The 22,524-nt window shown below is 45.7% G+C and overlaps 1 protein-coding gene and 1 long non-coding RNA gene across 2 annotated transcripts in view; one reads left to right on the top strand and one right to left on the bottom strand.

Moving 5' to 3' along the window:
• Positions 1-370: 370 nt before the first annotated feature.
• Positions 371-7,491, bottom strand: LOC143646930 (uncharacterized). The gene is made up of 3 exons (XR_013157753.1): positions 7,298-7,491; positions 6,988-7,181; positions 371-805 (listed from the first exon to the last, which is right to left on the bottom strand). It is a non-coding gene; the product is annotated as an uncharacterized LOC143646930 (long non-coding RNA).
• Positions 7,492-7,562: 71 nt separating this feature from the next.
• Positions 7,563-22,524, top strand: part of COPG1 (coat protein complex I subunit gamma 1) — a 28,416-nt gene continuing 13,454 nt past the window's right edge. Inside the window, exons 1-13 of the mRNA XM_077116364.1 lie at positions 7,563-7,725; positions 8,698-8,750; positions 9,192-9,272; positions 9,530-9,601; positions 10,096-10,175; positions 10,612-10,687; positions 10,955-11,047; positions 11,468-11,554; positions 13,338-13,495; positions 13,595-13,728; positions 16,021-16,088; positions 20,031-20,219; positions 20,885-20,980. Coding sequence (XP_076972479.1) covers positions 7,689-7,725; positions 8,698-8,750; positions 9,192-9,272; positions 9,530-9,601; positions 10,096-10,175; positions 10,612-10,687; positions 10,955-11,047; positions 11,468-11,554; positions 13,338-13,495; positions 13,595-13,728; positions 16,021-16,088; positions 20,031-20,219; positions 20,885-20,980 — 1,224 coding nt within the window. The 5' untranslated portion in view covers positions 7,563-7,688. The remainder of the gene's footprint in view (positions 7,726-8,697; positions 8,751-9,191; positions 9,273-9,529; positions 9,602-10,095; positions 10,176-10,611; positions 10,688-10,954; positions 11,048-11,467; positions 11,555-13,337; positions 13,496-13,594; positions 13,729-16,020; positions 16,089-20,030; positions 20,220-20,884; positions 20,981-22,524) is intronic.

Below are 22,524 nucleotides of genomic sequence, written 5' to 3'. Positions count from 1 at the left end.
AACCATCACTGTCCACCCCTCCTCATCTTGGCAGCTTTACACATCACCTTGAAACATGCTTTATTTCCTAACAGAAATATGTTTCACCTAACAATACCCAACTGTCCTAGTTACAATCAGAAATGCAATACATTGCTCCAGTATTTAGAAGGTGCAAGTCTTTAGGTAACATTCAATCTTAAACTTCATATCCTATAACTTAAATACTATAACATGAACAATACAACTTATGTCATATGATAAGAAGAAATCAAGATATTTGTATATGCAAATGCAAACATACTCATAACAAAACAGAGAAGAAATATTTATACTCATTTCTGCAACTGGTCACATGGTTGTAGTTAATACTTATCACAACCTTCTTCTACAACCCATTCCAAGTTCCCTGTACCCTCAGCAAGCACTTCAGCTGGCCATGGTTCTTTGCCAGGTGGGGTGACCAAAACCTTCATTCCTGAAGTTTCTGGGTCATTGGCAGTCCTGCCTGGGTTGGGTTGTTGCAATTTTCCATTGACTTTAATCACACGGCATGGTAGTACTAAGAGACGCTCCAGGGGATCTCCTGTATTCCACGCAAACTCTTCTTTACTTTATTTTACTTTACTTAATTGAGTAGGTGCGGTCCTATTTCCCTTTGATAGTCAGGTTCAATCATCCCAGAGAGAGCAGTAACCCCCTTTTGTGCCTGTTGATTCAGTGGCATGAGAAGCCCAAAGTGGCCAGGTGGCAGTCTTAACTTCCAGGTCAATGGAATCATTGTTGTGTCTCCTGGTGGAAGCACTCCTCCTTCTGGAACTAAGACCTGTAGACCAGCAGAGTTTAAGGTTTCAGGAATAGGAAGCAAAAATTTTCCTAGTGGACCACTAGGGGTCATAGTGAGTGGTGCCATTCCCATTTCTACACCCTTGATTCCTGGACCCACGAATCTTGGCTATGGAAGAAACAGCACCATACAGCACCACATGAATTCAGAGCATACACAGTCTACTGGAGAACACTGCCCCAGCCCTGCAAGGTATTGTCACCTAGTTGGTAGGGTAATTAGGTCTTCAGAAGGCCATTCCACCATTCTATCAACCCAGCTGCCTTAGGATGATGGGGAACCTGGTAAGGCCAGAGTATTCCATGAGCATGTGCCCATTCCTGCACTTCATTTTCTGGGAAGTGGGTTCCTTGATCAGCAGCAATGCTGTGTGGAATATCATGATGGTGGATAAAGGATTCTGTAAGTCCATGGACGGTAGCTTTTGAGGAAGCATTCCATGCAGGGAAGGCAAACCCATATCCAGAGTATGTGTCTATTCCATTTAGAACATCTGCTGCCCCTTCCATGAAGGGAGTGGTCCAATGTAATCAATCCGCTACCATGTAGCTGGCTGGTCACCTCGGGGAATGGTGCCAAATCAGGGGCTAAGTGTGGGTCTCTGCTGCTAGCAGATTGGGCACTCAGCAGTGGCTGTAGCCAGGTCAGCCTTGGTGAGTGGAAGTCCATGTTGCTGAGCCCATGCACAACTTCCATCCCTACCACCACGCCCACTTTGTTCATGAGCCCATTGGGCAATGACAGGAGTTGCTGGGGAAAGAGGTTGACTGGTATCCACAAGATGGTTCATCTGATCCACATGATTATTAAAACCTTCCTCTGCTGAAGTCCCCTCTGGTGCGCATTCACATGTGACACAAATATCTTCATGTTCTTTGCCCACTCAGAAAGGTCTATCCACATACCTCTTCCCCAGACCTCTTTGTCACCAATTTTCTAATCATGCTCCTTCCAAGTCCTTGACCATCCAGCTAAAACATTAGTAACAGTCCATTGAGTCAGTATACAAAAGCATCTCTTCCCAGCTCTTCTTCCAAGCAAAATGAACAACCAGGCACAAATGCTTGAAGTTCTGCCCACCGGGAGGACTTCCCCTCACCACTGATCTTTCTCACTGAAAGAGGTTGTAGTGCTACAGTCGTCCACTTCTGGGTGGTCCCTGCATAACATGCAGAACCATCTGTAAACTAGGCCCAAGTTTTCTCTTCCTCAGTCAACTGACTGTAAGGAATTTCCCAAGAGGCCATAGCTCTGGTCTGGGAAAGAGAAAGTAATGTGGCAGGAGTGGGGGCCATGGACATTTGGGCAACTTCCTCATGTAACTTACTTGTGCCTTCAAGACCTGCTCAAGCCCTCTCTCTTATATACCGTTCCCATTTTATGATGGAGTACTATGCACACCCAACTTTATGGCTTGGTGGGTCAGACAACACCCAGCTCATGATAGGCAACTCAGGTCTCATGGTAACTTGGTGGCCCATGGTTAAGCATCAGTCTCTACTAAAGCTCAGTAGCAGGCCAAAAGCTGTTTACCAAAAGATGAGGAGTTATCTGCAGTGGATAACTCCACTTTGGGGCAAAGTAAGGCTTTGCCCCAAAATCTTAAGGGTCTGCATTGTGATTCTCCTATAGGGGCCTGCCAAAGGCTCCAGACAACATCTCTATTTGCCACTGATATTTCCAGCACCATTGGATCTGCTGGATCATACAGCCCAAGTGGCAGAGCAGATTGTACAGCAGCCTAGACATATTGCAGAGCCTCCTCTTGTTCAGGTTCCCACTCAAAACTAGCAGATTTTCTGGTCCCTCAGCAAATGGGCCAGAATAGTACCCAAGTGAGGATTATGTTGTCTCCAAAATCCAAAGAGGCCAACTAGGCATTGTGTCTCTTTTTTGGTTATAGGAGGGGCCAGATGCAACAGCTTATTCTTCACCTTAGAAGGGATATCTCGACATACCCTACACCAATGGACACCTAGAAATTTCAGAGGTGGAAGCACCCTGTATTTTTGTTGGATTTATCTCCCATCCCATGACCCACAAATGCCTTACTGGTAAGTCTAGAGTAGTTGCTACTTATTGCTCACTAGGTCCAATCAACATGATAGCATCCATATAATGGACCAGTGTGATGTCTTGTGGGAGGGAGAAAAGATCAAGGTCCCTGCGGACAAAGATTACGACATAGGGCTGGAGAGTTGATATACCCCTGAGGTAGGACAGTGAGTGCATACTGCTGGCCTTGTCACCTGAATGCAAACTGTTTTTTGGTGGTCCTTACTGACAGTTATTGAGTAAAAAAAAGCGTTTGCCAGACCAACAGCTGCATACCAGGTACCAGGCAATGTGTTGATTTGCTCAAGCAATGATACTACATCTGGAACAGTAGCTGTAATTGCAGTCACCACATGGTTAAGTTTAAAATAATCAACTGTCATCCTCCATGACCCACCTGTTTTCTGCACAGGCCAAATAGGAGAGTTGAATGAGGATGTGGTGAGAATCACCATCCCTGCATCCTTCAAGTCCTTAAGAGAGGCACCAGTTTCTTCAATTCCTCCAGGAATCCGGTACTGCTTCTGATTTACTATTTTGCTAGGTAGGGGCAATTCTAGTGGCTTCCACTTGGCCTTTCCTACCATAATAGCCCTCATTCCACAAGACAGAGAACCTATGTGGGAATTCTACCAATTGCTGAGTACGTCAATTCCAATTATGCATTCTGGAACTGGAGAAATAACTACAGAATGGGTCCAGGGGCCCAATGGACCCACTGGGAGGTGGACCTGAGCTAAAACTCCATCGATGACCTGACCTCCATAAGCCTGGACCTGAGTGACATTTTGGCTCTCCTGGAACTAGTGTCACTTCTGAGTCAGTGTCTAATAGTCCCCGACATAGTTGATCATATCCTTTTCCCCAGTGCACAATGACCCTGGTAAAAGGTCTTAGGTCTCCTTGGGGAAGGCTGAGAGGAAGGTTAACTATACAAATTTGGGGCAGTGTAAAATGGTGCTTCCCCAAGGGTACCTGGCCCTCCCCTCCTTCAAGGAGCTCTGGGTCTGTAAACTGTCTCAAATTTGGGAATTGATTAAAACGACCGTGACTCACTGTTTTTGTAATCCAAGTTAGACTTCTGTTCATTTGACTTAGAATTTTGCTTTTATAGCTCAAATAAGAATTTAGTAGACAGCCCATCTATTTTACTTCTAGTTATTCCATGATCTTCCAGCCAACGCCACACGTCTCTGCGAGTCAGATTATTCTGACTGCTGCCTTGAGTCTGCTGTCCGTTCTGATAGCCACATTCACCTTGTCTTTGGCGATTAACTGTTGCCACCTGGCTTCTGCCAACTCAGGATCTGATCATCCGCATGGTGTTTAAGGATGCCAGCTCAGTGACAGCAGTTCCCACAGTAGTATCTGAACTACAGAGAAGGGTGACTACAGAGATGACGGATTTATTCTCAAGGTCTGGTGAAAGGTGTGTCCTCTGGACATTCCTGGAGTGTGTGAGCAGGTCTTCCATGATAAATCCACTCTAAATTCCAATCTCTCTAGCCTCTGGATCACCTCATCTATATTATATCAGGGCAGTTCTGGCATTTCGACCTCAGGTAATATTGGCCACCTTTGGATCCATGTTTCACTCAACCATCCAAACAAACTGTTAATGCCCCTTCTAACCCCTAGAGCTACAATACTGAATGTAGAATCTCTGCTTAGTGGGCCCATATCAATTAATTCAGCTTCATACAACTTTATATTCCTTCCATCATTATCCCACACCCTTAATAGCCATTCCCACACATATTCCCCTGAATTTCTATCTATATAGATTAAAAAACTCATGCAGCTCCTTTGGAGATAGCTTACTTCCTCATGGTCACACTTTGTACCTCACCTTTTAGGGCCTGTTGGGACTTCAGTCTAGTTATAGGTCTTGAAGAAAAGGAAGATGGTTGGGGTGGGTCATGAAAAGATGTAGAAGTATCTTTCAAGCCAACCACCTCAGGGCATTCCACTATAGTTTCTTCTGGTGAAACGGGACCAATTGCTCCAGACAGAGAAGTGAGAGCTATTTCCCTAGGGGAGGTGGTTACAGGGTTAGCAGGCACTGAAAGGTTAATCCCTTTAAGTGGAGATTGGATGGCAGACTCCTCTGGGCAGATCGGAAACTGGGAAGCTGTTTCCTCAAGGCAGTCCATTGCAGGTCTATCTAGCAAAGGCTCAGCAGATTCCAGGGATCCCATCTCCCCATCACCATCATTTTATCAAGCCATATATCCCCATACCACGTTTCAGAATCCCATTCTTTCCCAATCAAAGCCTTTAAGGGCAGACACCCTGCAAGGTTGAAATTTTACTTTATGTTATAAATCTGCTACTCTAACAATGAAGCTCTGTGTCTGGTTTTCAGAGATGTCAAGCTTGTGACCACAGGAAATAAGATTTTCTTTTAGGGCACACATAGAAACTTTTACATAGTTCATATGGGACTTAGGTTTCAAATTTGAAGCCTTCAGCTCATCCCTTTCGCTCACCAACGTATCCAGTATATCAAATAACAACCAACCAACATCATAGCTCTTAATTCGACAAAACTCTGAAAAGGTGTCAAAAACACTCTCACCCTGAGCCTTTCCTTGCATAAGTGTACAATTAACAGAATCTAATGGTGATATTTTGCGTATCTCTCTTGCCAGCTCACCCCATAGACTGTCAGTGCCATCTTGATTATTTGTGCCTAACAGAAAACCAATTGTTAAAATCCATTTTTAAGATTCTGTTTTTCAAGAATCACTCCCCGTACCAAGCTTTATTAGTCAGGGCTCCCTAGAAAAAGAGAACCAAGAGGAGACATCTGTAAATATGAGATTTATAAAGGTGTCTCATATGACCATAGGAACAGAAGAGTCAAAAATCAGTAGGCAGTCTCTCTCTCAGCCAACACGACAAGCAAACTCACTGCCCTCTCCCTCTCTAAGTGGGACATGACTCCCAGGGGTGTGGACCTTCCTGGCAACGTGGGACAGAGATCCTGGAATGAGCTGGGAATCAGCATCAAGGGATTGAGAAAACCTTCCGGACGGAAAGGGGATGAGCAAAATGAGACAAAATAAAGTGTCAATGGCTGAGAGATTCCAAGCAGAGTCGAGAGGTTATCCTGGAGGTTATTCTTACGCATTAAACAGATATCACCTTTTTAGTTAAGGTGCAATGGAGAGGCTGGAGGGAACTGCCTGAAAATGTAGAGCTGTGTTCCAGTAGTTATGTTTCTTGAAGATGATTGTATAATGATATAGCTTTCGCAATGTGACTGTGTAACTGTGAAAACCTTGTGTCTGATGCTCCTTTTATCTACCTTGTCAACAAAGGAGTAGAACATATGGAATAAAAATAAATAATAGGGAGAACAAATGCTAAAGTAAATTTAGTTTAAATGCTAGTGATCAATGAAAGCAAGGGGTAAGGGGTATGGTAGGTATAATCTTTTTTTTTTCTTTCCTGTGTTCCTTTTATTTCTTTTTCTATTGTCTTTTTATTTATTTTTCTGAATTAATGCAAATGTTCTAAGAAATAATGAATATGCAACTAAGTGATGATATTGTGAATTACTGATTATGTATGTTGTTTTATTTTTGCTTCTTTATTTTTTTAAATTAATAAATAATTTTTTTTTAAAAAGATGCATAATGTTTCATCCGTTGAGCGTAGCGTTCCATACTTTCCTTACTTACGGACAGTTAGGGTGGGGTATCTTGCCGCAAACTGCTGCAGTGCACAACCTCATTACCTTTTTTTGGGCTAGGGGTGGGGTTACAGGTTACAGGTTTTGAACATCATTTAACTCTTGACAATCTCCCTTTCCCGCGAAACGTGCACGCCCGCTCCCCAACCCCCCAGCCTCCGAGTCCCCCAGCATCAGCACCGCCCAATCCAAAAGGCTGTCCCCGCCTCCATCACTCCAGCACACCCCCTTTGCTGTCGATCCCCCACCCCCACATTTCTTCGCCTGCGGACCTTTGCCCGGTCTCCTGCCTCTCCGCGCGCTGCCCCCTCCCGAGGCTAGCTGGTGGCACGCGTCGCATCGCTGGACCATGCCGACTCAACTCGCCGCAGCGAATGCAATTTGGCACGTTGGCACTCACTGTCCTTACCCTAGCTTCGATTTGGGACGTTGGCACGTACTGTCCCGAGCAGGTTTCCAGAAAGGTGAACCCCGGGTGATGTGTCATTTTCCCTTTTCCATCCCTTCTCGCCCACAGCGCTAGGCGGCGCGGGTAGTTGGCTCTGGGTGAGTACTAGCAATCAAAGTGACGCTGAAGTCTCGTGCTGAGGCTTAGTTAAATCTCTGAAAGTTAATAAAGTACAAAACAGTTTGCACCGGGTGCAGGTGTGATCGGGATTAGGTGGATATGATTATAATAGCAACAGCACACATTCAACAAGCGCTCGTTGCGCACTTACTATTATTCGCTGCGGTGACCAAAAGACAGTGAAAGCAATAAAGTGTAAATATAGTATGTCAGGTGGTGACTTGAGCTAAGGAGAAGAATCAAGCAGGAAGGAGCATTGAAAGTGAGAAATGACGCAGAGATGGGGCGCCCGCCCACCCTCCGAGTCTCCGCCTCTTGGGCCTCTAGCCTCTAGTAAGGACAGGGTTAATGCCGGCCTCGGCTGCGGCGGCCGGGATGTGCGCAGGCGCAGAGCACGGTTTGCGCCTGCGCAGAGCGCAAGGCGACGTGGCTGGACCGAACCCCGGAAGTGGCCCCTGTGGAACAACCGCGGGACCGCTGCTCCGAGCCCTGCCAGGCCCGCGTAGTATTTATTGCTGCGTTGCGCCCCCGTCGGCATCGCCATGCTGAAGAAATTCGACAAGAAGGACGAGGAGTCGGGTGAGGGACCCCAGGCCTGGGTTTGAGGGAGGCCGGACCTCCACGCAAGCCCCCAGGACCCTCCCTGGGAATCCTCTTTAAGGTGCCTCTGACCTGAGCTAGAGGCCGAGGCCCAGTGAGGGGTTGGGGCTTGTGCGAAGATCCAAGACTGGACGGTGGCAGGCCTCGGGGACCGAGCATCCTTCAAGAGACCCCTTCCCCTCGTAAGCTCGGACCGCTACTCGCCGGGTGACCTTGGACAAGTCACGCTCTTCTCTGGGCCTCAGTTTTCCCATCTGTCAGAGGAGAGAGTCGGGCTGGCTACTCCCTTGCTACTTTCTTCGTCCAATCTCTCTGAATTTGCCGGCGCTGCGTTGATGCTTGTCCAAGCTAGGGCATGGTCAGCGGAGTCAGTGTGCTGTGAACCCTAATTCCATTCATTCATTTGTTCAACAAACATATTGAGCGCTTACTGTATGCAACGCTTTGTACAGTCCTGATACAGTCCTAGAACAAGGTAGACAGTTGTCCCCTGGGCTGGACACATTAGAATGGAATAAACAAGACAGTCACAGGTCTAGTAGAGGAGAAGAACATCAATCAGATAATCATACACATGATTAATTACTGAGATGACATCTGCTATTAAGGAAACCTAGTAATGGGACGGTTAGCCCCTGGCACGTAGTAGGGACTCAAATAGTACGGGGCTGCATAAATGAATGCAAAAAGTGACATACACCATGAGAGGCACAGAAGAAGGGCTGTACCAGCAGGGCTGCTAGATGACTGTAAGTGGTTTGGGATAGAGTGGATTCCCCTTGTAGCAGAGTAGTAGGATCTATGGACAGATTGTAGAGCCTTAATTGCATTCATGAGAACTTTGAAGTTTACCAGGTAGCCAGTAAAGAAATCTTTCCCTTTCCTCTGTCTCTGAGAGTTTTAAATTCAGAAATAGAACCAGTATTCATTCTTCTCCATTACTGATTGTAGGTGGAGGCTCCAACCCATTCCAACACCTTGAGAAGAGTACAGTACTTCAGGAGGCAAGTGTCATTTGTTCCCCTTTATCTTACATCATAAATGTTCATGGTTGAGAAGATGAAAATATGAACACATTCAGACAGCTGATTTAGAGAACTATGAGGGAGAAAACCAGTGCCTGGAAAAGCAGAAAAACTTTTGTTCTCAAAGAGAATTCATTAAGCCTACGTTTTTGTTGATGATATTGGTTGTTTCTTCTTTGAGTTAACAAGTGATTACTAAGTATTTGCTGGTTAGTAGGTTGGCCCATCTCTAACTAATATTTAGGGAAGATTTCAGAAGTTGATTTTAGATGGATTGAGGGAAAAACCTCTTCCTTTATGAAAATAAGCTTGTCAAGACAGGTGTATTGATTTACCTTAGGACCTGCCAGAACCTTGAATGTGCTTGAGAATTGTCAGTGGAAGGGATAGAAGATAATAGTCTTGGTCACTTCTTCTCAGGCACGTGTATTTAATGAAACTCCCATCAACCCTCGAAAATGTGCCCACATCCTCACCAAGATCCTTTACCTCATAAACCAGGTAATAGGGTGAACCTGGGAGTGCAAAAAAAAATGGTGCTGGGGGAGGTTTGGGAGAGGGATATATGAATTATCACACACTTAGGTGATTTGACAGCTTTTGGTCCTGCTTTGGGTCTCCCGGAGCATCCAATCCTGTTGTGTTGCCTTTGATGGCACCTCTGCGGGGTCCAAAGAGCTGGCATGGGGTGATGTGACGAAAAAAAAGCCATCTGGCCCCTCCTTCCTAGGCTAAGGCTTCTTTCTTTTTTACCACAGGGGGAGCATCTGGGCACCACTGAAGCAACCGAAGCCTTCTTTGCTATGACCAAGCTCTTTCAGTCCAATGATGTAAGTACCCTGGCCCCAGTTTTTCTTGAGGGGGAGCAGCTTATAAGAAGGTGGTGGGAATAGAAAAAAAAATAGGAGGAATAAAGGTTAAAATCTGTTGAGTAGATGGAAATACTAGTGGTCAATTAGAGGGAGGGGTAAGGGGCATGGTATATGTGAGTTTTTTTTTTTTCTTTTTATTTCTTTTTCTGAAGTGATACAAATGTTCTGAAAAATGATCATGGTAATGAATATACTGCTATGTGATGATATTATGAGCCATTGATTGTATATCATACTAAGAATGTATGTTAAGAATGTTCATGTTTGTATGTTGTTTTGGTTTGATAATACAAAATAAATTAAAAAAAAAAAAAAAAAGATGATGGGAGGACCAAGGAAAGCTGGCTTTGCCAGGCACTGTGGGCTGCCTTTGAGAGATCAGGGTTTTTTTTTTCCTAACTCTGGCCCTCATGGTGAGCCAGGGATGATAGGGCTTTTCTCATCTCTCACAGCCCACACTCCGTCGGATGTGCTATCTGACTATCAAGGAAATGTCTTGCATCGCAGAGGATGTCATCATTGTCACCAGCAGGCAAGTTGTTGGTGCTGTGGGTGGTTCTTCCGATGGGTTCCATGGACACAGAGGACATTTTTCCTCTTATGTGTACCAGAGTATGAGACTTTTGGTTGGCATAGTCATCTGGCACTCTTGCCCATTCTGTCTGCCTCATCCTCCAGTTACTGGTGCCAACCCCATGGTGGCCTGCAGGGTATGCTGTTTCCCTTTTAATTATCTGGCTTTAACTTGGACACAAACCTCTTCCTCCCTTTGAAGTACACAGAGCCAGAAGAAGCAAGAATAGCAGGAGAACATGGGTTGGGAGATGTTTATAGTAGTCCAGGCAAGCGTGATAACCTTGGACCTAGAGAGGAGTAGAAGAAGGGTGTGGGTTCAGGGGAGCAGGCCTGTAACTGAGGCGGGGCAGGGCAGGCTCCCTGTGTGTTGAGCACCCCGTCTCCCCCGGCAGCCTCACAAAAGACATGACTGGGAAAGAAGACAACTACCGGGGCCCAGCAGTGCGAGCCCTCTGCCAGATCACTGACGTGAGTCATGCCAGCCTCTGCTAGCCCTGCCTCCCTGCTTCTCAGTAGAGGCTCACAGTCTCATGCTTTGCCTGCTTTAGGTTATGCCCCATCTCCTGGGCCAGTTCCTATGTGGGTGATATGTGGGAGGGGTGGTGTGTGAGAAGAAAGGGAAAGGAAATGATTACCTCCCCCCCCCCCCCCCACTGCTCCACACCCCGTTACCTGCCCTCCTCAGGGTTGCTGACGATTGATGGGGTCCTCTCACACCCCATCTTGTTCCCCCAGAGCACCATGCTGCAGGCCATTGAGCGCTACATGAAACAGGCTATCGTGGACAAGGTGCCCAGTGTCTCCAGCTCTGCCCTGGTGTCGTCCCTGGTGTGTACCTGTGGCCAGGGCCCTGTGGGTCAGGTGGAAAAGCAAAGGAAGAACAAGGATCCAGTAGCCACAGATACCACAGATCCGAGGGTCTCGCTCCACTTCTCAGTGCAGACAGCCAGGAAAACTCTAGGTTGATTCAGCAGGGCCCTGGTCAAATGGCCATGACCCATCCCTTGGGAGCACATATTATTCAGAGTTTGGATCCAGCAAGAAATCTTCTGCCATGGCATAGAGGGTGAAGGGGTGAGCCGTGTTGAGTTTGGAGCTGTAGTCTCAGGGGGCCAATAACATGGCAAGGCCCTGGTCTATACTTGAGGGAAGACTCAGAGCTGGGCTGAGCTGCGGTCTGAGCCCAGGAGGGCTGATGTGGGAGAGCATCCTGCCCACCCATACCTTACTCAGCCTTGTTACCTACAGCACCTGCTGAAGGGCAGCTTCGATGTGGTCAAGCGCTGGGTGAACGAGGCCCAGGAGGCGGCATCCAGCGACAACATCATGGTCCAGGTGAGGTGTGAATGGCAGGGCCAGATTTAAAATACTTCAACATACAGGATGGCCCTGGCTAGTTGAAGTGGACACTCACCACTGAAGAGCGCTGACTATGGCAGGCTTTCATCCTTTGGTCACTGGATGGTGGGGTGATTTGTGTAGGTCTGGGAAGAAGAATCCATGGCACTACTTTTTGACGACTTAGGTCAAAGGCTGCTTACCAGCTGGTGCTAGAATATTCAACTATTTTGATAACCAGCCAAGTATTGTTTAAGGGTATGAGATATTGTGGCAAACGTGGCCCTGGTAGGGAGAGGCCTTTGCCAAGCTGTCTGTGTTAGGAACACTTGTAAATATTTTGGCAGGGTTTTTATCTACTCAGCTTTTCCTAAGTGGCTGTATTAGTTTACTAATGCTGCTGGAATACAATATAAGAAATGGGTTGGCTTTCATAAAGGGAATTTATTAAGTTAAAAGTTCACAGTTCTGAGGCATAAAAATATCCAAACTAAGGCATCCAGGAAAAGATACCTTGACTCAAGAAAGGCCAATGGATTCACAGCACCTCTGTCAGCTGGGGAGGCTCGTGGCTGGAGTCTGCTGGTGTCTTTGGCTTCTGGTTTCAAATAGCTTCTTTGAGGGCGTTTTCTTTCTGCATCTCCAAACACTTGGGTCTCCTGTTGGCTCTGAGCTTTCTCCAAAATTTTTCCCCTTCAAAGGACTCCAGTAAACTTATCAAGACCCATTTTGAATGGGCGAAGTCACATCTCCATCTAATGAAAAGGTCGTATGCACAATTGAGTGTGTCCCATCTCTATGGAAACAATCCAATCAGGGTTTCCACCCAACAATATTGAATCAGGATTAAAAGAAACATGGCTGCCCCCACAAAATTGGACCAGGAAAAAGGACATGGCTTTTCTGGGGTACATAATAGCTTCAAACCTGCACGATAGCCTCGGCTGCTTATCTCATATCCCTCTGTATCTCCATTTCCTTGTCTTAAAGTGGAAATGAAGCCTTACTTCACAAAGTTGCAAGGATTATATGAGATAACACATGTACCATCTAACCCATCCAGTGTGTGGGCGCTACCAAGATGTTCACCTCTTCCCTCCTCTTCTCTTCCTTGTCACCCCCCTTCATTGATTGTTGTCTTCAAAGCCATCTGTGGCCCCTTGCCATACCTCTGAGGCAGAGAGGCCCCAGAAGGCCCCCACAGCTGCCGGGTCTTAGCTCTCAAGGGCCACTCTGATAAGCAAAGAGAAAAGACAGGAAGTAACATTTCCAGAAGAAGGAAACCCTGGCTTTTTGGCCCCACAGACCTAGCTTTGCCATTACCAGTCAGGAGTCTTTGGGCAAATCAGTGGGGATAAGAATATCTACCTTCAGGGTTGTTGTGTGGTTTCAGAGGTCACAGGTCCTTACCACACAGGACAGCACCCCAGCCCTGGCTTCTCCTTTCCCTCTTTCTGGCAGAAAGACACTACGCCTCCTTCCTTCTGTGTCATTTCTGTGCATTCTGTTATGACTCCACCTTTGTATTCGTGATGCCTGTGAGAGCCCTTGCTGAAACCGTGAGAACAAGAGCTACAGACTCACGCACGTTCTTGTTAAACATTTGTGCTGGAGCTGTATGTGCAGAGGATCTCAGAGAGTAGTCACAGCCACTCTATGAGGTGGCTGCGTCTGTGTCCCTCTTAGAAATTAGGAGGCTGAAGCCCAGGGAGCCTGGGGACTCACCCGAGGCCACCCAGGTAGTAGTCCAGAGCTTCACATGCTGTCACCTGACCTCTAGTACCACGCCCTTGGCCTCTTGTACCACGTGCGTAAGAACGACCGCCTGGCCGTCAATAAGATGATCAGCAAGTTCACCCGGCATGGCCTCAAGTCTCCCTTTGCCTACTGCATGATGATCCGGGTGGCCAGCAAGCAGCTGGAGGAGGAGGACGGCAGGTAACAGGGCTTGTCCCTCACCTGGGAGATGACATGTCATTCGTCTTATCGTGCTGGGCCACCCCTGGCTTCTTCTTGCTGCCCTCTGTTCTTCTGCAGCCGTGACAGCCCACTGTTTGACTTCATCGAGAGCTGCCTGCGCAACAAGCATGAGATGGTGGTATATGAAGCCGCCTCGGCCATTGTCAACCTGCCAGGCTGCAGCGCCAAAGAGTTGGCCCCCGCTGTGTCAGGTAACCACGTGTTCCTTCACCCCTCCGCACATTTATTGAGTGCCTGCTGGCAATGAGGCCGTGGGCCAGGCACTGGAGGGAAAAAAGAAAAGGACCTCAAATCAGTCACAGTCTAGTTTTAAGAAAAGGACTTAGGACTTATGGAGCACCTGCTCTGTGCCAGGTGCCATGCTCGGGCCCTACCCGTGCCCCACATTTAGGGGGTGGGGTAGTTTTAGTTCCAGCTTACTGCCAAAGAGGCTGTGGCTCTGGTTAAGTGGTGTGGCAGAGGTGAGATTCAGATCTGCCCTGGGGTCTGCTGTGCTGGCTAGGTCTGGGAAGAGGGCCTTGTATTAGTCCGGGCTCTCTGGAGAAACAGAACCAAAAGGAGATATCTGTAAATATGAGATTTATAAAAGTTTCTCACGCAAACATGGCAACGCAAGAGTCCAAAGTCTGTAGGGCAGGCCGCGAGCTGGCAGCTCCAATGAAGGTCCTTGATGAACTCCCCAGGAGAGGCTGGCTGGCCAAAGCGGAAAGAGATTCTCTCTTCTGAATTCTCTGTAAATGCATTTGGGTGATTAGATTGTGTCACTCATTGCAGAAGACACTCCCCTTAGCGAACTGCAGATGTAATCAGCTGTAGATGCAACCCACGTGCTCATGATTTAAGTCCATGAAATGTCCTCACAGCAGCACATAGGCCAGTGCTTGCTTGAGTAGACAGCTGGCACCATCACCTGGCCAGGTTGACACATGAAACTAACCATCACAGGCTTAGTGGAGGAACTCAGGGTGCTTCTGCCCTTCTCTTGGTCATTTACGAAACCACTGCCTTCTTAGGAGTGATTGAACTGGGTATAAACGGGAGTGCAGTCCAGAAGGGTCACTCAGAGCAAGGACAGGGAAACTGACCACCGGATTTGACTGCTGGCCCTGCCACTTACCAGCCAGGCAGCCCTTGAGGAACTCCCCTGCCTTTCTCTCTAAAATGTAGTGATACTTGTACCTATTGTACAGTTTTATTATCATCGGCAGCAAACATCTTTACCATACAAATTGCTTAGAATAGGACCTGGCAGTGTGGTGGGCACAACGTAACAGTTTGCTCTTTGCTATTATGGAGGATACAACAACCCCCCAAGTTGTTTGGATCCAGTCATTAAATGCTCAGTGCCTTGTCTGTGCAGAACCTGGTCTCTGTAGGAAGCCTCGCTGTCTCAGCCAGTAGGAAGTGTGTGATGGTGTGCTAAGGGATTAGTACTGAACAGTGGGTTCATTGAGCAGTGAGGAAGAGACGGTCTTAGGGGTGTGAAACACAGATTCAGAAAGTGAGAGAGAAGGGGAGAACATTCTAGACAGGCCAAGCCCAATGAAAGCAGAGACATTATGGCAGGAGGGTTGGATTTGTAGACTTTTTAGGGATGAGTGGGCATCCTGTTTATCTAACCCTCTATGCAGGGTCCCTGTTTAGAGAGGACTCCCCTCCTCATTGGAGGAAAAAAATAAAAGAATTAACAAATTCATTCACCAGTTTGGGTATCTTACTGCCCATATTTTCAGAATAACGAAAGATATTAAATAAAGCAGGGCATTCGAAATAAGGCTTTTCTTAATTTAAGACAAACACAAAAAGTAAATTCTTTAAAGAATAAAAACCATGTTATAAAGAAAGGAAGATGGATATTTTGGAAAATGGTAGCCATGTTGACTACTGCGATTGAGTGCAAAACTTATTTCTGAATTTCCTGACAACCAAGGCGCTGGGAGGGTTGTGTTACCTGACATAGCTCCCACAGAGTGATAGGATATAAGCCTGTGGTTTAAGATAGGATTTTGTCTTTTCCCTAGAGGGAGTTATATTGGTTTCTGTATATATAATACAGCCAGAGAGTGGAATGGAATTTTTCTTCACTGTGGTTAAGATCTGGAGTTTCATCCCAATTCTGTCCCTTACTGGCTGCTGAGCAAAGTTACTTCGGTTGCTTTAGTCCTTTGCTCTCCTTATCTGTAAAATGGGGATCGTAGCAGTAACAGCTTCATAACTTGAGGCATCAGTGATCAAGTCTTGCCAGGTACTCAGCTCAGGCCAAGCTCTAAGCAGGTGCTTGGTTCACCATGACTGACAGCCACCGGGTTCCCATAAACACAGTAAGGCCATTCTGATCATGGCTCAGTGCCCAGGGAGAGAGGCAGCGGGAAGGGCTGAGCAGAAGGTTTGAGCCTGCACAGCCTTGTAGTCCATCCCTTCCCAAAGCCCCCAGCTGTGAGTAGTGGGGGTCAGCCTGGCATGGGGTGTTTGTCTCCCCACAGTGCTCCAGCTTTTCTGCAGTTCACCCAAGGCTGCTCTCCGCTATGCTGCTGTCCGCACCCTCAATAAGGTAAGATCCCAGGGTTAGGGAGAATGGGGGTCTAGCCTCTTGGAAAGACAGAGGGAGCTGGGCCTGATCAAGCTGGAGGTGCCCAGCCTGTGACCTTGGCTATAAAAAACACAGCCCTGGTCACAGTTACTTTCTTCCTTTAGTGGAATGTGCTTTCCAGAGACCTCTCACCTGGCCAGGCCAGGCCAATCAAAAGACAGAATGGGGGTCCTGCCCTCTTTTTATTTTTTTTTTTTTAACTTTTTACTTTGAAATACTTTCAAACTTATTGGACAGTTGCAAAAATAATACAAACCTCATATAGAGAACTCCGACACAAGCCCACTCCTCCAGCTACCCAGATCCATCAATTTTGACATTTGCCACTATTGCCATTTCCTTCTTTCTTTCTCTCTCTCCCTCTCTCCCTCTTTCCCACTCCCTCCCTCTCTCCTCCCTCGCTCCCTTATCTATTCATCTATCTACTGAACATTTGAGAACAGGTTGCACACATCATACTCCTTGAACACATAATACTTCTATATACATTTCTGATTAATGAAACCACCTTAAGTGCAGATATCACATTCAAGAAATTTAATGTAGATTTAAAGCTTCTATTCTCTATTCCAGTTTTTTCATATGTCTCAGTAAAGTCCTTTTGAGCCTTTTCTCCTCCATACTTAAATCCCTTCCAGGATCAAGTATTGCATTTGATTGCCGTCATCTGTTTCCTTTTTTTTTTAATTATGGAAACATACATACAACATAAATCTTCCCATCTAACCCCTCCCGAGAATACCATTCAGTGGGATTAATCACACCCACAATGTTACAGTACCCTCACCAACATCCATTACTAGAACTTTCCCTTCATCCCAAATAGAAACTCTGTTCTCATTTTACATTTACCACCCCTGGTAGCCTATACTCTACTTTCTGTCTCTGAGTTTGCATAATCTCTAGTATTTTCTCTGTATTTACAATGGGGCTTAAATTTAACATCCTAAATCAGTAACAATCTCATTTGCTTTGATATCAACTTAATTAGCTTACATAAACTGTGTTCCTCTACCCCTCCTTCCTACCATCTTTATTTAGTTCCTGTCACAAATTACATATTTATACATTATGAGTTCAAAACCATTGATTTATCATTGTATTTTATTTAGTTGCCTTTTAGGTCTTGTGGGAAGTTAAAAAAAAAAGTGAAGTTAAAAATGAAAAATACAATAGTACTTATTTCTCCATGTCATTATCTTTACCAGAGACTTTTATTTCTTCATATGGCTTCAGTCAATTGTCTTAGTGTCCTTTCTTTTCAAGCTACAGAACTCTCTTTAGCATTTCTTGCAGGGCAGTCTACTGGTGATGAATATTCTGTCTGCCCTGTTCACTCTTTCTTCTCCTCTGGAACTCCCACAATGTGTATATTGGTATATTTGATGGTGTCCCACAGGTACCTCAGGTTCTTTTCACCTTTCTTCATTCTTACCTCTCGCTGCTCCTCTGACTGCAAGACTTTTAATTACCTTATTTTCAAGTTCACTGATTCTTTCTTCTGCCAGCTCCAATCACTCTTGAACCCCCGTAGGGAATTTTTCTTTTAATAGTTATATTCACACATCAGAGGGCATCCTAAGTATATTAGTTAGGGTTCTCTAGAGAAACAGAATCAGCAGGAAATATCTGTAGATATAAAATTTATAAAAGTATCTCACATAACTGTGGGAACATTGAATCCAAAATCTGTAGGGCAGGCTGTAAAGCTGATGACTACGATTGAGGGTCTGGATGGAGTCCACAGGAGAGGCTCGCCGGCCAAAGCAGGAAAAGAAACTGTCTCTTCTGAATCCTCCTTAAAAGCCTTTCAGTGATTAGATTAAGCATCACTCATTGCAAAAGACACTCCCCTGTGTCTTCTGATTACCAGTGGAATCAGCTGTGGATTCAGCTGATGTGATCATGATTTAATTCTATGAAATGTCCTCATAGCAACAGATAAACCAGCACTTGCCCAAACAAATGGGTACTACCACCTGACCAAATTGGCATATGAACCTAACCATGATATTAAGCATACAATCCATGGCTCTTGGTATAATCACATAGTTATACCGATACCACTACAGTCAATATGAGAACATTCTCATTTCTTCTGAAGGAAGAGAGTCCTATACTCCTTATATGTCTCTATAATTGACATTTAGCTTTGGTGTGGTGCCTTTGTAACAGTTAATGAAAGAGTATTACATTGTTACTGTTAACTGTGGAGCATAGTTTATACTAATTGTATTTTTCCCATATAACATCCTATTTTTTTAACATTATGTAATAGTGATGTTCATTTGTTTTAGTTCATGTAATAAATTGCTTATATTTGTACAGTTACCACCATCATTGTCCACTCTGGATTTTACTAAGTTATACAGTCCCAGTTTTTATCCTCTAGCCTTCCTTTTGGTGACATACACAACTCTGGCCTCTTTCAGTCATGCTCACACTCAGTTTTGTCAATTACACTTAAAGTATTGTGCTGCCAACATACAGTATTGTGCTATCCATTTCCGAACTTTTACAATCAACCTTATAGAACATTCTGTACTCCTTAGCCATTGATTGCCCAATCTCTGCCCTCTCTCTAACCAGATAACCTATATTCTCAACTTTAACTCCCAGCATTTGCTCATTATAGTTAGTTCATATTAGTGAGACCATATAATATTTGTCCTTTATTCAACACAATGTCCTCAAGGTTCATTCCTATTCTTGTGTGCCTCGTGACTTCATTCCTCTAGGGAATTTTAAATTTCTTTTACTGTGGTCTTCAGTTCTGTTTGGTTCATTTTCATAATTTCCATCTCCTTATTGGTAATCTCTTTGTGTTCATCTATCATTTTCCTGATTTCCTTAAGTTCTTAATGTGTATTTTCCTCTAGCTCTTTCAGCATATTTAGGATTTTTTTTACGTCTTTGCTCAAAATGTCTGTGGTCTGATCCTCCTTATCGATGGTTTCTAATGCTTTAAACTTCTCTTTGACTGGACTGTTACTTCCTGTTTCTCTATATGTTTTGTGATCTTTTGTTGAAACCTGGAAAGTTCGATATTTTAATGTGTTCCTGCTGGAATTAAGACTCTCAGGGATCTGTTTCTTAAGCTCATATGCAGCTAATGTTATGAAAGAGCTTTCTTTGAATGCTTAGAGCTAATTTAAAAAAAAAGCAAAGAGGAAAAAAGAAAACACCTTTCCCAGTCTTTACAGATTGCCTTGTGCTAGTGCTCTCCCTACCAGCTTACCCATACAATGAGTTTAGAGAATAGTTCGAGGCCAAAGCATAGGGGCTTCTGCATGATTCTTACATTGGTCATGTCACTAGGAATTCCTCCACTGACATGGATACAGATGTCCCTATTACCTTAGAGAACAGTTCCTCATAGTCCTGGGCACTGCACTTTATTCCCTGCAGCCAGCAGTCCCTCACCCCAGGTCCAGCACAACTTGACTACAGTGTTCTGTAGGAGAGCTCTCTGAGCTGCCTTCTACACACAGGGCACATTCTGAGATAATGAGTTCCCCAGGCCACCACCAGACAGATTGGGCCAGATGGATGTGCAGTATGAGCATGAGGGTTCCTCTGCTCCCTCCGAAACCAGAACCAGGGATCTGCACTGGGAGTGCGGGCTGGCTCCACACTGGGTCCATGAGGGGTGCGGGAGGGACTGTCCCAGATACCACAAAATAATACCATTTTCAGCTTGCCTTTTATTTTTTATAATTCTCACCCTGTCACTGCAGTCCTTTCACTGTTTTCTGGTGCTTTGAGAAAGATGTTTCTACTAGTTCTTACTGGTTATTCAAAGTTTTTTTTAGGGGGTTGGAACCTTGAGGAGTCTCATCCCACCATCCTGATTGGGGCTGGTTCTGGTCCTGCCCTCTTTGTCTCGCTTACCTTCCCAAACAGGTCGCCATGAAGCATCCATCTGCAGTGACAGCCTGTAACCTGGACCTGGAGAACCTGGTAACAGATTCCAATCGCAGCATCGCCACACTTGCCATCACCACCCTCCTCAAGACGGGCAGTGAGAGCAGCATCGACCGCCTCATGAAGCAGATCTCCTCCTTTATGTCAGAGATCTCTGATGAATTCAAGGTACCTGGCAGAATCCTCCAGAACACCTACCCGCCCGCTATGGCCACTAGCCCTCATGTAGGATGACCCAAGGGCTGATCAGAAGTGAGACTCCGTGGAGATGGGAGCTGCATTTCCCATCTGAACGGTGGCCTCTGTACCTTCATCTCTACTTTCCTTGGCACCGTGAAACCAGCCACTTTCAGTGCAGGCAGGGATTCCTTTGTTAGCTCCTTAAGCACTTTGTGTGCACTGGTCACCAACTGGACATAGTCTTGGGAGTGAGGGAGATAGCAGTGAGCAAGACAGGTAGCTACTCCCATGGAGCTTACTAGGGAAGCGAGATAAACAGTAACAATTTGCCAAGATCCTTTCAGACCATAGTAGTTTACTAAAGAAAATAAAAGGTTTCCAGGATCACTGTGGCCTGGAAGGCGAAGGCCAGGGGCCCAGAGTCTGACTTTTGGGGCATTGGGACTGCTGTGCAGGGAACCCTGCCTTGGATGAGCTCCAGGACATATGGCCCCTGGTGGGCTTCCTTTTGCCACCTTGTCCTTTGGGCTGCCTCCAGGGCCTGGCCTCACCTAGGGAAGGGCCTTGTTGACACTTAAATGAATTGAATATATCAGAATATGTCTGTCCTGGCAGCAGGGAGATAGCTGCTTACACATGTCTGTCCGACTCAGGTGGTTGTTGTCCAGGCCATCAGTGCCCTGTGTCAGAAATATCCTCGCAAACACGCCGTCCTAATGAACTTCCTGTTCACCATGCTGCGGGAAGAGGTAAGAGCAGGGCCCCCGGGGGCATACGAGTTCTCCTGACAGCAGTGAGTGACTGCTCAGCTCAGAGCCAAGAGCCTCTTTTCTAACCAGACCAGCCTATTACTGGGTAAATTTCCCAGAGCCATAGGTCTTTCAAACATCTTTTGCTATTAATAACTGTAATAACTCTAATGACTCATCAATCTGGTTTTAAAGGCACCACAGCTGCCCTGAGGTTGTGCTTGTGCAGGAGATGGGAAAGCATATGTTCTCTACCGGTGTGATCCAGTGCAGAAGTAATCGGGGCCTTCCAGGTGCCCAAAGGCGGTTTCTTATGAAACTGATGCTAATATCGTGATTCATGCGTGTTTTTATTCCTGACATGAATTTACAGTATACTTAGGTAATCTTTCTTGGATGTCTCAACAAAACCAGTTTAGCTCAAAGGAGCAGAAGCCAGATGTTCATGGAGTAGATTTGGTACCCAGATATTCAGTTCCTCTTTCCCTCCAGCCCCAGCCTGGCCCTTCAACCACGGCCATAGAGGAGCCAGAGTCTTGTGGGGGGTCTTTGGGTTTCCCAAGAATGTGAGAAGGGAGAAGAGCACTGAGGTGCATTGAACCTTCAGTAAGTGGCCTGGTGTACTTAATCCTGTGGGTCTCATAACAGCATACCTTGTCGGTGGCCTCTCCTTTCCTCCTTTAAATATCAGCAGGCTGAGACTTAAAGAGATGAGTGGCCTGCCTGGGTCACCTGACCAGTAAGTATCTGTCAGCCTGACTCCTAAGCCCATTCTTTACCCCAGACTTCCCAGGGAAATACCTCACCTGTTAAGACCTCAGCACTCAGGCACTGAGGCCTTGTCCTCTAAAAGTGGGCTGCCGTTCCTACAGAAGGACTAGTCATTCTCCTGCCCAGAGTCTTAGTGCAGTTCCTCCAAGCCTCTTGGGGCCCATCAGGCTAGCTGGCTGGCCATAGGTCCAATATCAAGCATAGTGTTGGCAAAGTTTACAGTGTACCTGCACATGGGATGTTTTTTTGAAAACCACTTTATTGAGATGTGGTTCACATGCCATACAAGTAATGTCTTATTTATTCTTCAGACTAGCTTGTGAGATGAGCACACTAAGAGTCCTTATCGTCCTTATTCTGAGAGTGCCCATGGCTCAGATAATGCCATAAAACAGAAGCCATGATCTGGAAACCAAATTGGACCCGCAGACAAGTGGAGCCAAATCCAGTCCACAGACAAGTTTTATTTGAATTGTACAAAGTTTTAAAATTTTGGAATTATTGCCAGCATTTAAAAATCAAGAAATTTCATATTAAAAAACCACTCCCCACTACCACCACAGCAGGTTTCCACTTTCTCTTGGAAAAGCTTGTACAATTTGCCAACATTCCAACATTACACTGAGTAGGATCTTCCTTCTTTCAAGAGGACAGCACTGTCCATTGCCCTATGGTTCCCATCCAGCCTGCTTCATTTAATTAGGTTACATATCTGGCACCTGTGTCTTTAAAGTCTGTAACTAGGACTCAACTGCCCCATTCCGCCTTTTGTC

This window comes from Tamandua tetradactyla, chromosome 9 (assembly GCF_023851605.1).
Source record: "Tamandua tetradactyla isolate mTamTet1 chromosome 9, mTamTet1.pri, whole genome shotgun sequence".
NCBI classification, from domain to species: Eukaryota; Metazoa; Chordata; class Mammalia; order Pilosa; family Myrmecophagidae; genus Tamandua; species Tamandua tetradactyla.
The sequence above is the reverse complement of the archived record's forward strand: the minus strand, read 5'-3'. Positions and strand labels throughout refer to the sequence as shown.